General features: G+C 31.0%; 1 protein-coding gene across 50 annotated transcripts in view; it reads right to left on the bottom strand.

The window, feature by feature from the left end:
- The window catches only part of Syp (synaptotagmin binding cytoplasmic RNA interacting protein), a 329,536-nt gene that overhangs the window by 26,884 nt on the left and 286,887 nt on the right, over nt 1–15,765 (bottom strand). For 16 of the 50 annotated variants that reach the window (XM_073960378.1, XM_073960379.1, XM_073960394.1 and 13 more), the window contains 6 exons: nt 12,891–13,026; nt 10,179–10,312; nt 9,976–10,104; nt 6,652–6,792; nt 6,445–6,551; nt 4,866–4,993 (listed from right to left, as the gene is read on the bottom strand). In XM_073960378.1, coding sequence (XP_073816479.1) covers nt 4,866–4,993; nt 6,445–6,551; nt 6,652–6,792; nt 9,976–10,104; nt 10,179–10,312; nt 12,891–13,026 — 775 coding nt within the window. The remainder of the gene's footprint in view (nt 1–4,865; nt 4,994–6,444; nt 6,552–6,651; nt 6,793–9,975; nt 10,105–10,178; nt 10,313–12,890; nt 13,027–15,765) is intronic. The other 34 variants (XM_073960381.1, XM_073960382.1, XM_073960399.1 and 31 more) reach the window with 3 other exon arrangements.

Genomic DNA, 15,765 nt, shown 5'->3' with positions numbered 1-15,765 from the left:
CCGGCGTCTGATTGGCTGGTACGCCGACTTCTATTTCTATTTTTGCGTTCCCGAAATTAAAAAAAAAAAATCTTTTGTGTGAGAACAGTTTTTCTATTTTTTTCTCTTTTACGAGTTTTACTATTAAAAAGTACGGGGGCAAAGCTTATATTTTTAAGGGCTAATGTAAAGAATTTTTAGTTTATAAAGCATACTTTTAGGGTGATTTTGATATGGATTTGATATTGAACATAAATGTTTAACCTATCTAATTATGAAACTTTTAAACATTAACAAGTAAAACGGTATCAGTCGGCTTTGCCGACAGAGATATACCCTCAGCCTGTGTATATTGAAACCATTTTTCCCAAAAAAGGTATGTATTTAGGGATTTTTAAAAATTTTGGGCGTTTGAACCGACAAAAATGTTGATTAGGATTAAGGATCAAAAGTTTTGCGGAGGAGATACTAAAAGGAATGGATCTACATTGATCATTATGGAAGTGGATCTGCATCCACTGCATATGGTGCCATAGGGGTTTTCCACCCTTCGGGCTGTTTGCTCAAGAAGCATGGACTTGCCCCTGAAAAAATTTTACCTTCGTAATTGAGGCAGCGAATGCAAGTTGCTTCAACAAAAATCAAAGTGATTTGATAGCAGGTCTTAAAGTGAAATTATCCGAAATTTTGTGTGGGAGGTACCGCATGGAGTGGACAAATATAGTCCATATTTGAACCTGATCTATATCTAGTAAATATATTAGGATGTGTAAAGTATGGACCAATTCGGCCATTCCCTTCAAGAGTTACCGTACGAACAAATTTTCCGAACATTTTTGAACTTTTGTGGGGGAGGTACCGGAAGGAGTGGACCGATATAGCCAATCTTCGAACTTAAACTATGTTTGGGCAAAATATTACGAAAGCCAAAATTTGAACCGAATCGGCAGATCCGTTCGAGAGTTATTTTGCGCTCCAACCACCTCACACGGTGTCATAGGGGTTCTTTTTTTGCAACTTTCAGGTTATTTTCTCAGGAAGTATGGACTTGCCCCTGATGAAACTTGTACCGTCGTTTGGGGGCAGTGAACAAAAGTTGCTAAAACAAAAATCAAAGCGATTCGAGAGGTGGTCCTAAACTCAACTTTTCCGAAATTTTGTGTGGGAGGTACCCGATGGAGTGGACCGATTGAGTCCATATTGAAACCTTATTTTACGATAGGAAAAGTATGGACCAAATCGGTTACTCCCTTCAAGAGTTATCGTGCGTACAAATTTTCCGAAAATTTTCGATCTTTTGTGGGGGAGGTACCGGAAGGAGTGGACCGATATAGCCCATCTTCGAACTTAAACTTAGTTTGGGCAAAATATGACGAAATCCAAAATTTGAACCGAATCGGTTCATCCGTTCGAGAGTTATCGTGCGCTCCAGCCAGCCAGACAGACGGACGGACGGACATTGCTCAATCGACTCCGAATTGTCTGAAACACATTTCGTCCAAACATACTTGGGGTCTAAAACCATTATTGTGTATATACCCTCGTTAGCATAAATGCTGAGGGTATAAAAAGGGATTGGAACTCGGTCCTATGCCATGGCATGACAGAAAGTTAACGATTTGGTCTGAGTTGTCGCTTTGAAACGAACCCATTAAAATAATATTGCTGAACCTTTGGAATGTGTGGACTATTTACAGAATGCATATTCGATGATGGGAACCAAATTATTATATGCCCAAATAGAGACGGGAGAATTTTTTAGAATGTTTTCATGGGTCTGTCTAATAATTATCCAACATTGTTTAGAACATAAACATTTATTGATTTTTTTTTCAGAAAAAAATAAACGTGTCTAATGTGTCTCTACTGTGGACATACAGGGCAGTGTTTGTAATGACATTTGTAAATTTTGAAGTATTTTAATGTATTTTTTATATTTAGAATGAGAATCCATCAATCCAAAATTATGTTTATACTCTCAACCTTTAGGCTAACGAGGGAATATACTCTTTTATACGACAAAATTGTCATTGTGTATTTTTTAAGTACAAATTCTGTTCTTTTAATGAGTATCACAGATTTTTTAAAAACTTTTTGTGAAGAATGGAGTAGAATAAAATTCGTTTTCTATGACTGACTTGTACCTTCAGAATGAGTTATAGAATGTCTAGCGTCATTATAGATTTGACTTTGACATGGCAGATTCCAGCACGGTGCTCCCTGGTTTCACCTTGTTAATTACCTCTATCTCCGCTCAAAGTATCAAACCACAGGTTATACAGTTGGACACTAAGCCCAGCTGATTGTTATGTTTGCTGTCAAAAACATTATTGTGATTTAAAATACAAAGAAACTTACATCACAATAATGTAAAATCTATTATGTTTGTTGTCAAAAGTTGTTAACATAACTCTGAATGGCCGACCTTCTATAGGCCTTGTATTCAACATTTAAATGATAAAAACTTGAATGTTTTGAGGCATTGGGTTCGTGACAAACATTTAGAAGAAAAAAAACTTACTAAAACAACATCACCGAATGGTGGCGAACTAAAACTTAAACGTACGTTGTTTTATGAAATCCACTGGATTTCAAATGTCAATCCCATTACGTATATTTCAAATAAATCCTAGTCATAAATCCATTGGATTTTATTTGACATATACGCAATGGAATTGACATTTTAAATCGAATAGATTTCGTAAATCTAAACCTACTATGGCTTTCGTGTTATAAAAGATAAATTTGGCTTAGGGTTTGCGATTAGCCGGTGGCTAAAATATCTCGTCTCCAGCTAAACTCTTTATCTTACTGAAGAAGTAATATTACTTTTTGTGATTTGTTGGATCCGATTTAAGGTTTACAAAACTCACAAATTTAGTTCGATTTAAATTGATCCAATACTGACATTTACTTTCGCATTTTCTACTCCATATTATACATACATTTCCATCACTTGTTTGTTAAAATTTAACAACAACAAAAATACTAATCAAAAATCAAAACTACTTTACCAATGACTAAATAAATTAAAATATTATTAATGTTTAAAACTATAAGACTTGTTTCTTATCAAATTAAAGGAGTGACTACAAATTATTTGTTTTGTTTTTTTTTTTTTGTAATCTCTTTTTCTTCTTTCAGTCTTCAAAACAACGGGGAAAGAGAGTAAGGAAGAAATTGGCTTCTGCATAAAGATACTGTGTGTTTACAAAATTCAAATAACAATCATTTGGCCTTGATTTGTTGCATTTGCAGGATGTGGATAGTTTTGCTTTGTTTAGAAAATCAATTACAAAAAGAAAGTAAATTTAATTGTATTAAGAACTAAAAAAACAATCAATAGAAACGAAATTAGTATTTTTTGTAACGTGTGATAACTTTTATTCCATTTATCAATTCAGCAGAAAAAAATAGAAGATATTTTAATGAAATTAAAACAAATCCTTTTGGGATAAACTGAATTAACCAAAAAATTAGTTAAAAACAAAAAGGGTGCTCAAAATGTTTTTCTTGGATCTTGTTACGCTTTGATTGTATGATATATAGATTATTTAGAAATATATCATGACAACAACACTTCAAACCATAGTCTGTTTTTTTTAATACTCATGGTAGAAGTTACAACAACAATTACTTACCGGCAAAACATCAATAAGTATACTGGGTGTTTAACATTTGCTACACAGAGAACAAACAACAAACACAAAATTGCAACATTTAATTACACAAAAAATATTTATATTCGTTTCATTTTTTTTGTTTTGTTGGATAGGTTACTTTATGGTTTGTTTTTAATATTATTTCTGAGGATTTTAGGATTTGATGTTAACGGAAAAAATGAGCAGTGTAGTTTCTTTTTGGTCAGAGTTTTTGTTATATTGAATAAATATTTTTGCAGACATTTAGTTTGTATAAATGGAATAAAAATTAACACATTAGGTGGTGATTTCTTTTCTCAAAGTCAATACTGGCATTTTTTTGGTTTGTTTTAAATATAAGTTTAAAAAGTAAAACTTGAGCATGCAAATTAAGAAATTGGAAAACAGATGATAACAGATATGAAATCAATGATTTAGTAATTCATTGGTGTTATGGTTGAAAACAGAAAAATAATATTCAACTAATAAAGAATACAATATGAAAAAAGAGGAGGGAGGTAAAAGATGAATGAATGATAATAAAGTTTTACAACAGTGCAAAAAGTTATTAAAAATACATTTATGACAAAGAAATACAACATTTATAATAACAATAATCATATTAAAGAGAATTGAATGTTAATGGAAAAAAGCATACATGAAATTTCATAATTGTTTTTAGATTTTGAATGATTTAATTAATGAACTGAACAGAATAAACTCAAGAACGAAAACAAGAAACGATACAATATAATGCATAAAAAGCTGAAACTTTCCATTAAAAAATAAAACTAAATACCTAAAACTAAACTTTATCAATAAATTATATCATCAAAATATCTAAACATATAAAAACTAAATGAAAATATAAATAATAAACAGGAAAACCCTAGTCATTTTAGGTATATAATTAATGAAAATAAATTAAATACGATATTTATATAAAAAATAAATAATGGACAAGAGCAAAATAATAACTAAAAACTATAATAAAATATTTTTCCTATTTTCTTTTAATGTTAACAAAAGTATAATTTTTGTTTTTCTTCTTCTTCTTCTTCTTCTTCTGTTGATTTCATATTGATATAAACAATTTATATAAGAATTAAATTTTCCAATAATTTAGCACTTTTTTCTTCTTCTTTTCTTGCTTATTTTTAGTTGTTGTTAAAGGAAAAAATATGTTTTTTTGTTGTTGCTGATTTTTTTTTTCATTATAAAAATAGAAACAATATTAAGACTTACCATAGTCCCTGGGCATTGGTGTGCGTAAAGGAATCCTTGGAGCACCGGGTAAACGCATGGGCGTACCTAAGGGTATCATGCCAGGATGTGTTGGTGAAAGATTTCTGTATGAAGACAATGGTTCAAAGCTTTGTTTTAAAAACCATTAAATTATGTTGTTTGTTTTTTTTTATTTATCGCATAGAGATAAAACAAAAAAATAATAGGCACACAGTTGTTGGTTGGTTGTTTGGTGATGGGTAGTAGAGTGGATATTATATTGGTTGTTATCGGTAGAGTAGTAGTAGTATTTATAGTAGGCAGAAGTCATAACATTCGTTGGCAAATAATAAAATTGTGGCAGTAGAAGTAGTAGTAGTAGTGGTGGTTGTGTTGGTAGATCAAGTTTATATTCGGTATTTCGTTAATAAACGGGCAATAGAATTCAAATAATAAAAAAGAAAAAAAGGATAAAACAAATTAATAAATAAATTGTTGCTATTGCAAAAAAGTATGGTGTATAGGAAGGGAAGAAACATAATGAAATGTTAAGATTGACCGAATTTGTTGTTATATGCCTTTTACATTTGCAATACAAAGTAATATAATATATTAGTATAACATGTCGTCAAGTCAAAGAACCCACATGAATACATTTTCTTCCAAAAATTATAATTTAGGAACCATATTGACAAATATCCCAAAAAACTTTGCGTAATTGAGTATGCCCCAAATTGTTTTTTTTTTTAATTTTGAATGTTGCAAGTAAAAATAATTCGTAGGATTGAAGTATTTACTATTATAGTCCCATCTGTTATTAATCCTCATAATGATTCCTAATCATTAATGCACATTAATTCAATCATAATTTCAAAATACTTTCATAAAATCCCCATAAAGCTCCATTCCATACGAGGTTTCGAGAAATTTCAACAGTATATCTCAAAAAATTCTAATATAAAATATGTTGCATACATTTTGGCGCCATAATGTATACCTAAGACTATCGGGTATGTTTTAAGACACACTTCACCTCTCACTTCACGCCCCAAGCATTTTTTTCGCGCCATTTACTCTTAATTTTTGCGAATTTTTTGGGGCTAAGTTTCATTAGGGTATTTAATAAGAAGAGTATATCCTAATGCGTCCATAAAATTGTTGAAAGCGTGAACTTGAGGCCTGAAGTGAGAGGTGATGTGTGTCTCAGAACATAGCCATATATTTCTCGTTAAAATTCTTGTTTTATAAAGCGCCAAAAATAAGATATTTTTTATAATATCCAAACGTTCTATAACGAGATATAAGATCTAAGTAAGAAGGTATTGTGAGCTTTAAACTGATTGCTTCTATTATGAAGCTACTTTATATTATAGAAATGTAAAAGGCACATTAAATTACCAATGTTTCAAAAGATAAAGAGTCAGAAAAGTTTCATTTTTAGGGAGCCAAGATGTCATTTGTAAATCAGAGTTAATTGTTTTTGGATTCTTGTATCTGCCAATTTGTTATAAATTTTCCTCTGGGAATTTTGATACTTCATTGTGTTTTTTTGTTTGTTTACATATTAACAAACAAATACATATTTCATTGTTTAACTTACCCTACAAGACCAGGACGTCCTTGCATCATTTGCATCATACGGCGTTCACGAGCACGTAATATTTCTTCTTTTTTCTTTTTATCCGATGGTGGTTTTGCCAAAGATACCTTAATGAAATGTGGGAGGAGAGTATGTTAATATGAGATAACAATACGAATAATAAATACGCTTTATTTAAAAATAATATTGTTTAAAAATAATAATTACCTCCATATTAGAAGCACCAACTTCTTTGCCATTTAAAGCTCTCATTGCCACAACAGCACTATCACGATCCTCGAAATGCACAAAAGCATAGTCTTTTATTTTCTTAACACGTTCAACTTTGCCATATTGCTCAAATTGTTCCTATAAAATAAAATAAGAGAAATTAATTTTTAAATACAAAATAAGGAAGGAAAGAAATGTGAACATAGGTAGGAGACAATTACAAGCTATGAGATTAAAGCATAATTAGGAACCTTTACTAGACTCATTAGATCTCATCATGACAGCTCAAGACAACTTTCGAATGAATCAATAAGCAATCATGTAACAATTTCCACTTAACCTCTCTTACTTGTAGCTAACAAGATGTAACTGTCATGAATGATATATCAACGAAACCAAAATACTTTAATTCGGCAAAAATTCCTATTATTTCATTATGTTTTCAACATTTAGCTGAAGAATGGCTAATCTTATATTGAGACAGTCGAACGTTTGATATGAAAAAAAACTATTGGCTCCATTAGGTAAGAAAATGAAATATGTTGCATACATTTAGGCGCAATCATGTATACTTATTAAAATTATATTTCATTAAAATAATAATCTAAGAGTTCTATAACGATATATGACATCTGCAATAATATATTGTGAGCTACTAACGCGCGTAAGACGGGGTTGTCTATCTTCCGGCCTACTGGTGGTGGGCTGTGCCAAACCCTCACTCTGCTTCTTCGAAATTCATGATGACCTGCAACGTAACGAGTTTAATCTGGCCGCCCTTACTTTGTCTTAAGACTGGTCATAGATGACCACCAAGTGGGTGGACGACAATATTGAAACAAATACAAACATACGTATGTATATCTATGTATGTGGATCTGTGGTTAGATCCCATAGAAGCAGCCACTGGAAGCCTGGAACTGGAGATAGACCCAGAGCCAGATTGAACAGAACAACGAACATACAAACATAATAACAAACACTGTTACAACAACAACAACGACAATATTGAGTACTGCAGGTTCTGCGAAGACGAGGAATAAACCGAAACAATCATGCACGTTCTCTGTCTTTGATCCAGTATATAATTATAATTGTTCAATAAGCATCCCAGGAGGGGCAAGTAGACTTCTCTCATAACAAGAGATTAGTGATATGGGACCTACTGTTTATTGCCGAGTCCGAAAGACGTGACTTAAGGCACCACTTGTAGATTAGTTTTACATGGCTGAAATACTCAGGAAATGACGCTAATATTACACTGAGGGGTATTTTGCCACCGTTGAAAACTTGATGTGGCCAGGCCTGGGAATCGAACCCGGTCATATATTGTGCAAGGTGGGTGTGCATGCTATTGCACCACGGTATTATGGACAAAATGAACAAACTGTTTGGTTCACATGAAATCGAATTTCTTTCCTACTTCCTCAGTTTAAATGCTGAGGAGACTTAAATGCCTATGACGCGGGACTGTTTGATCTAAACTTTCTACTCCATCCCTACATGTTACTTGATGTCAATACTCTCCACCTTCCTATTCATCCCCATCCCGTATACCTTCACTCTACAATTCTTTTCATGATTCACATAATGGATCGCTGGTCGCCGAGTCAAGTAGCTGTCCATAAAAATAGCAACATCTGACAATAGAAAAGCGTCGATACCCTTAGCAAGTCTGAGATCAGAATTGATGTAATGGGCAACACTAATCACTGCCGCATAAGATGACCAGCAAGTGCGAGGACAACAATATTGAGTACATCATACTCTGCGAAGCCGAGGGCATCGACCACCTTCTCTGTTGGTGTCCTTGTCATATGGGCAAAAAGCACAGATTGTTTGGTTCCCATGAGATTAAATCTATTCCCCAACTTCTCCCCCCACAGTCCTGTTTGTTATGTTCAAGTCCATCATTACTTGTCCTACTCTCTTCTACCATTTCCTATTTCCTCTTTTTCTCTTATGAGGATGAACACAATGAAACGCTAGCTAACGAATGAAGTAACTGCCTACAATATTGCCAGCTGCACAACCAAAAACCTAACGCGAAGACGTCTCGGCGATGCGAAACAAACGTGGAAGATCAATACCAGATCAATACCACATATTTGAAATTACTTCAAAACAGCCATCAAAATATATGCAACAATTCCACAATTTTTATACATTTCGCACCGTATCTCCAAAACCGTTAATTTTTTCTGAATATTTTCTTTTGGAAAAATATTCCCCGGAATGTAATACATAATTCTTCAGGACATGTCATTGTTATAAAACCCGAAATGCGAGAATAAACTGTTGGTGTGAACTGTGTTTGAAATACGTGTTGTAAAAGATATGATGCAAAATATCGCTGAAACAACATGAAATAATCATTTTAGAGTTTCAGAATGTTCTAAAGAATTGTTGAGAACTTTATTTGGAAGATTTTTGCAAAAGGTTACTTGGCTCAACTCCCAACAGTTTAGCCGATACTGACCAGAATTTCAGCAATTATGTAAAATTTTCTATATTTTATAGATTTTGATGCCCTAGATGGAGTTTCTTATGTGGTTTTTTCAAAAGATAAGTTCTACTAGTTTAGGGCTACAATATTGCTAAAGACATCAAGGCCAAATTCCTATTCGTTTCTGATATAAAGACCTGATAAATGCAAAAAAGTGTAGATTTAGCCCGGTTTAGATGAGGCCATAAAATCCGAACTAACGCGAAGACGTCCTGGCGGCGATTCGAAACAAACGTGGAAGATCAATACCACATACTTGAAATTACTTCAAAACAGCCATTAATGAGACAAAGTAATGATATAAAAGCACAACTTTGGCCAACATATGCTGCTTGGTCAATGTAAACTGTTCAAATATGAGCATCCACACTTTAATAAGAGATATCATGAGATCTATTTGAAAAACCAATTAGAGAAGATATATTGGAATAGCGGTTGCATGAAAAGTGGATGATATCCAGTTGGGACCCAAAGAGTTGGTCATATTTGTTCCCAAAAATTGTTGTCATGATCAATGCGATGGTTTGAAAATAGTTATATTTTTGTATTGTATTTCCTCGCTATATCTAATGGAATTAGAACCGTTTTGTGTTCAATCCTTTAACCCTGGAAATATTGCTTTGCACTTTGTATGATTATAAAACTCAGGATTCCTTTGTCAATGACTTTCCTGCTAACTATAACCCTGCATGGCGGCCTAATTATTCACAACAAACTTGTCTTAAGAATGGCTATTAACATTTTTTATAGAATTATTTAGTTAAAAATAAACTCAGTGATAGTCTTGTTTAGGTTATTTCACACACTGCACTTACCTTTAATTTATCCTCTGTAACATCCTGAGTTAAGTTTCTAACATAGAGAACTTTAACTTTGGACATTGTTTGTTCATCCGGCTCCTCTTGTGGATCTGCCCAGTCGACAATAATATCACATCCCCAAACCTGTGAATGCAGAAGAAAACACAAAACATATAAAGTTAAAAAAAATCATTTTAACAAAATATTTGTATGCTTACCTTGGTTCTACCAGTGCCAAGTCGCCGTTTGGCTAATGAAGCGGCTTTGTGTGATTCATATTCGAGAAAACAGAAACCACGATTCTTTTTCTTATCATCTGGTGAACTATAAATTATCACTTCAATAAGGCCGGCTGCATAAGAAAAAACGAATTGCAAAGTAAAACAAAAATAATCAAAATTAGAAACATTTTAAAACAAAACAAAAAAGACCCTATAAAATATTTACTATTTTAAGGTTAAGTGTGTATAAAATTAAAAACAACAGAAAAAATACAACAAAAAAAAATCTTTCAATTTTTTAAATTTTGTTTTACAACACTTTTAAGGTCATAATTTTCCTTTGGGAATTTTGAAAATATTATATAAAATTTTAGATCCTGTTGACCTTTATAACCAATGCCAAAAACGCTTTTGTTTTTGTTAATTTCTTGTGGCTTTCTTTTTTGTTTAGTACCTTGAAAAATATGTGGTGTTTTGAGCAACTAAAAATTAATACTTAAAAACACTTATTTATATAGATTAATTTTTATTAAAATTTTAAACAATTTTGCTTTGTACATAGTTTGTATTTTTCATTTTATATTGGAATTTATTTATGTTTTTTATATTTGTTTAACACCAAAAATAAAACATAAAAAATACACATAGAAAAAATTAACAAAAACGAAAAACATTATGATGGGTAATAATATTCAATAACAAAATTAAATTGTTCAAAAAAACACAATTAAAACACATTTAGTTAAGAAGACAAATAGAGAAATATTGAGAGGTTGTATATATAGAATATAATTATGGTTTACATAAAATTGAAAGTAAAAAAAAACACAGAATAGTTTTTAGAATTTTTATAGAGTTGACAGCTTCTTTTTCGTTTTTATTGTTCCAAGTGGTGGTGTAGTGGAGTATAAGGCTTGTAACCAATGTAAAATATACAAATTTTTAAACAACCTTTGACAATTTTTTGACAATGTAATTTGTAGTAGTGGTGGTGGTGGTTGTGGGAAGAGTTGTTTACATCTTTTTTTTTTAAAGAAAATACACATGTAACCTTTGTTGTTGGGATTTGTTGGCCAGTCTCCAGTCATTATTATTTTAAAATTTCTTCCTTTTGTTTCAGTTGTGAGTGCTTCAAAACAAAATGTTTCTTTTGGATTTTGTGGTAAAATTACAAAAAAACAGGACTACTTGAAAAATTTTCTATTTTCTATATTTTGAAAGAACGGGCGTTGGGGAACACTGTTAAAGTTGAGGTTAAAACGCCTTGTATTTAAAAAAAAGTAATTTTTATACAGCACATAACAAAGTTACAGTCAAATTACTCAAAACCGAGTGTTAGTTGTATAGCGCCCCTGCTAAAACGTGGGGCAGAAATGTAGAACTAATAGATTTTTGCATAATTTAAATGGCGAGACACAATATTTTTAACTTAAACAGGGCTAAAACGAAAAAATCTATTTCTTTTAGGGAATTTTGTATCCGCATCCGATCCATTAGCCTTAAGTGACATTATGTTTCCTTCAATAGGTTTTCTGGTTCCGTGATGTTATATTTCATTTGATTTCCAGCTCGTTTATATGAGTCATAGTGTCAAATAACGTTTTAACCTCTACTTTGAGTTATTATTGTATGTTTATTATCAGGTGAAGATTATATTTCAAAAATTTTGATTTTAAGATTTTTTCTTCTTTTGAAAGACAGATAGTAGAGAGAGAGATAGATAGAAATAGAAAGAAAATAGACCCAATAATAATTATGTTTAATTTATTATTTCATCCAAAAATTTTGTTTATAAAATTTCTTACCATACTTTTATTTACTGTAGCTCTTCAATTGTATTATTAAAAAGTCAACAGAAAATTTAATAGAAAATACTCTTGTTTTTTGTTTATAAAGAAAAGCGAATTTGGCATGTGGTTTTCCATTTTTTATTGTTGTTTTTAAATAACATACTTTTCTTAATATATTATTTTTTTTTTAATTTTCATCTATTTTCCATTTTAGTGAAAAAAATTGTCAAGCTACAGAAGGAGAATTAAACAAATATCTCAATTTTTTTCTTGTTGTATTTTTTGTATTGTTGTTTATAGTAGTAATAATAAAAAAATAATAAAAGGAAAATAATTTTTCAATATAAACAACAAAAATTCCAATCACAAAATTTCATCTTTAAATTTTTAATTGCATTCATTTTTTTGGGGGAAAATATTTTTGTTTTTTTGTTTTAAGAGTAGCAACAAAGTATGACTAAGGAAAAAATATAATTTTCACCTGTAGATGAAGATTTTGTAAGTAGAATTTTTATGTGTTTATGTCCAAAATAATAAAGGAAACAAAATGTGAAAAGCGAAAATTGCAAAATTTTCACAAAAATCCAATTATATCAACCAATTGGCCTTTATTTAGTTATTAGAATTTTTATTTATTTTGTTGATAACCATCTTCTGCAACTTACGCTTTGTAAAAATCAATTATCAATTACATAACCAATTATATTTGTTGTTTACCAATTTGTGCACCAATTAAACGGAGTTATGGGGTAAGGTGGGTTATTTTTTATTTTGTTGGTAGATTTTTTTTTGGTGTTGGGAATTATTTTGTTTTATTGGTTGTCCTGTTCTTTTTTTTATAGATATTGCAAAGTTATAATTTTTATTCAATTTGTTCTTGTTTTATTTGTTTTTATTTTTGTCAAAATTCACCACTTACGTGCATGTTTAGAAAATTCCTCAATTAATTCATCATGATCTCTATTCTTAGGTATATTGCCGACAAAAAGCCGGTGATTATTAAATGATATCGTTACACCAATCTTTTTGCCTTTCCGAATTTCATAATCATTCAGCTGGAAATTGTTAAAAAATTGTAGCAAATACACAACAAAAGATACACAAAAACACACACACACAGATGAAAAGTTGGGCGGATGGATGGGTGGGTGGGTAGATAGTGGAAAATATTTTGCACAAAAAATTAAAACATAAATGGATATAATAGCTGAAATAGCAATGTCAATTTGAAAATAAAAATATTTTCAAATTGACACAAAGTAACAGCTTATGGCTATTTTAAGTTTATGTTTTAATTTAAAATTTTCACATAGTATTTTAAATTCAATTGAATTTGAACGTTGTATTTTTAAAATTCTATGTGAAAATATTGTGTAAATACTTAGTGGTTTTTTTTTATAAAGACAGAGTTCAATTAGGAATTTTTGTTTTGGGTTTTTTTTATTATTTACGTGCCAAATAAAAATGGAAAAAATATTTATTACAAAATTTTAAAATTGTAGAATATTCAAATATTCTGACTTTTATACAATATTTTGATGTTGAATATAATTTTTGGTTTAGAAAAAGCATTGTTAGTTCAAAAATGAAAATACATACGAATAAATTAAAATATAGATATGAATTATGTTCTGGAAAATAAAGATCATAAAACCAAAAAAAGGTGAATTTCTATGTATATTATATTATGGAGCATTAATGTGATTTTCTATATTAACAAAATCCTATAGAATATGTTGCATAATATAATGGCAAATTGTTGAGAAACTGTGACAGATAAACAACTTCGGTTTAAAGGAAAAACGTGCACATAAACCTTTAAAATTTCAAATGAATGAAAATATTCCCCCTCTGAAGGGTATGTATCTATTACTCTATGCAAGACAAATTTCACACTTCTTTCAATCAGAAAAAATGATTACTGTGTGTGTGTAAGAATTGAATTTTCAAAGCCACTGTGATGAAAAAAAAAAACTTATAAAAACTTCCACTCCCATCCCTGGCTGATGTCATTTTTATCGACTTATTTAAATTGATAATACAGTAGAATGGTTGCTGTGTTAAATTCAAACCGAATACCGACGAAAAACTATAGTTATACGAAATCAATTATGGAGTCGTGACACCCCGTTGGTTACATTTTATTAGCATTTGTTTAGAAATCCCAAAAAAACAAAACAGTTTGTAGATCCCTAAAAGCAGCGATATAATTCCATACATAACAATGGTTGCAGCCCGATTCTATATCTAGTTCTATGGTATGGGATCTCTATTATTATCGCCGAGTCCAAACCTCATGCCTAATAAAATGAATATTTACATTAATAAAGACAGACCCACTGGATTTAATAAATTTGTTGATGTCAATTTAAAACGCAAGACGTAACGGAGGACTCACAGTAACTGATGCAACTTTTGGTACTCTTTTAGGAAGTGTTCGGATTTATTCTACAAGACAGAGTTGCAGTAGAGCTTGCAAATTATCGATATTCCAAACATTGGTGGTCTGTACCAGTACTGCAAGAATCTACTAATTTTTACTATTTTTTCGATAACATAAAGGAAAAAATGTTATCGTAGTAAAAAATAGTAGCTTCTTGCAGGTTCTGGAACAGAACATGGGTATTTTCGATATTTCATCCAAAAAAATCGATTTCCATCGATACTATCGTTAATTTGTAGTCATCATTAATTTGGAAATGAACGTGGCGGAAATGTCTATGCTTTTCTGGACTTTTTGCACATTTGTTCACAGAAATATAAAGGAGAAAAACAGCGAGTTTAATAAAACACTGTAAAAATATACAAAAAAAAAAAAACGTTTTACTTTTCCGACAAATTTCGACGCGTGACTACGGACTTACTTTCTCACATCCACAAAACCGAAAAACCGCGAAATTTCTATTTATTTCAATGAAGTTTTTGTTAGGGATTTTTAATCCGATAATATCGATAAAAATATACAAGAATACATTTTACTTTTCCTAAAAATTTGTACGTGTGACTACGGACTTACTTTCTCACATCCACATTTCGCGAAATTTCTATTTATTTTAATGAATTTTGATTTTTTTTTTAAATAATCGACATTATCGATAGTGCCATCGATTTTTTGCCAGCTCAACTTATGAGACGCTTATTTTTATGGCAAATCTAGTCAGATTTGATCGGATAAGCAAGTGAATTTACATAAAAACATGTTAACCAGGCCAAAAGCTATAATGTAAATGTGCTGTAACGACACCACTTGTACATACGTTTTACTCATGGCGGAATAAGAAGGTGTTACATCGATAACAATAATCGGGCCATTTACCACACCAAACGTCAAAATAACGCATTACTGTGAATTGCTTGTTTACCTTTTGTATGTAATTTTATTCACAATAATGCATTTTGACAACTAATGTGATAATCAGCTGTTTTTACCGTTGTACCCATGGTGGTATAATAAAAACAGCTGATCTTCATACCAGTTGTCAAAATGCGTTATTGTGAATAAAATAACATACAAAATGTAAACAAGCAATTCACAGTAATGCATTATTGTGAGAAAATTTGACATTTAACATGATTTGATGTAACACCTTCTAATTCCACCATGGTTGTACCTGTATTATTGTGCCATGGTTTTACTTGCCTGAAAAATATTCAGGAAATGGAAGCCAGCAATACGCTGAGATGTTTTTTGGTCTACAACTTGTATTTTTAGTTACCTATTGGGAATCGATCTTCTCAAAAGATTCTGTAATTGAACATGTGGACGATTTTTTATATAGAGCATATTAAAAACT

The sequence above is a fragment of the Musca autumnalis genome, unplaced genomic scaffold (genome assembly GCF_047663935.1).
Source record: "Musca autumnalis isolate F117 unplaced genomic scaffold, ASM4766393v1 scaffold_1, whole genome shotgun sequence".
Lineage (NCBI taxonomy): Eukaryota > Metazoa > Arthropoda > Insecta > Diptera > Muscidae > Musca > Musca autumnalis.
This window is presented reverse-complemented; position numbering and strand designations above follow the sequence as displayed.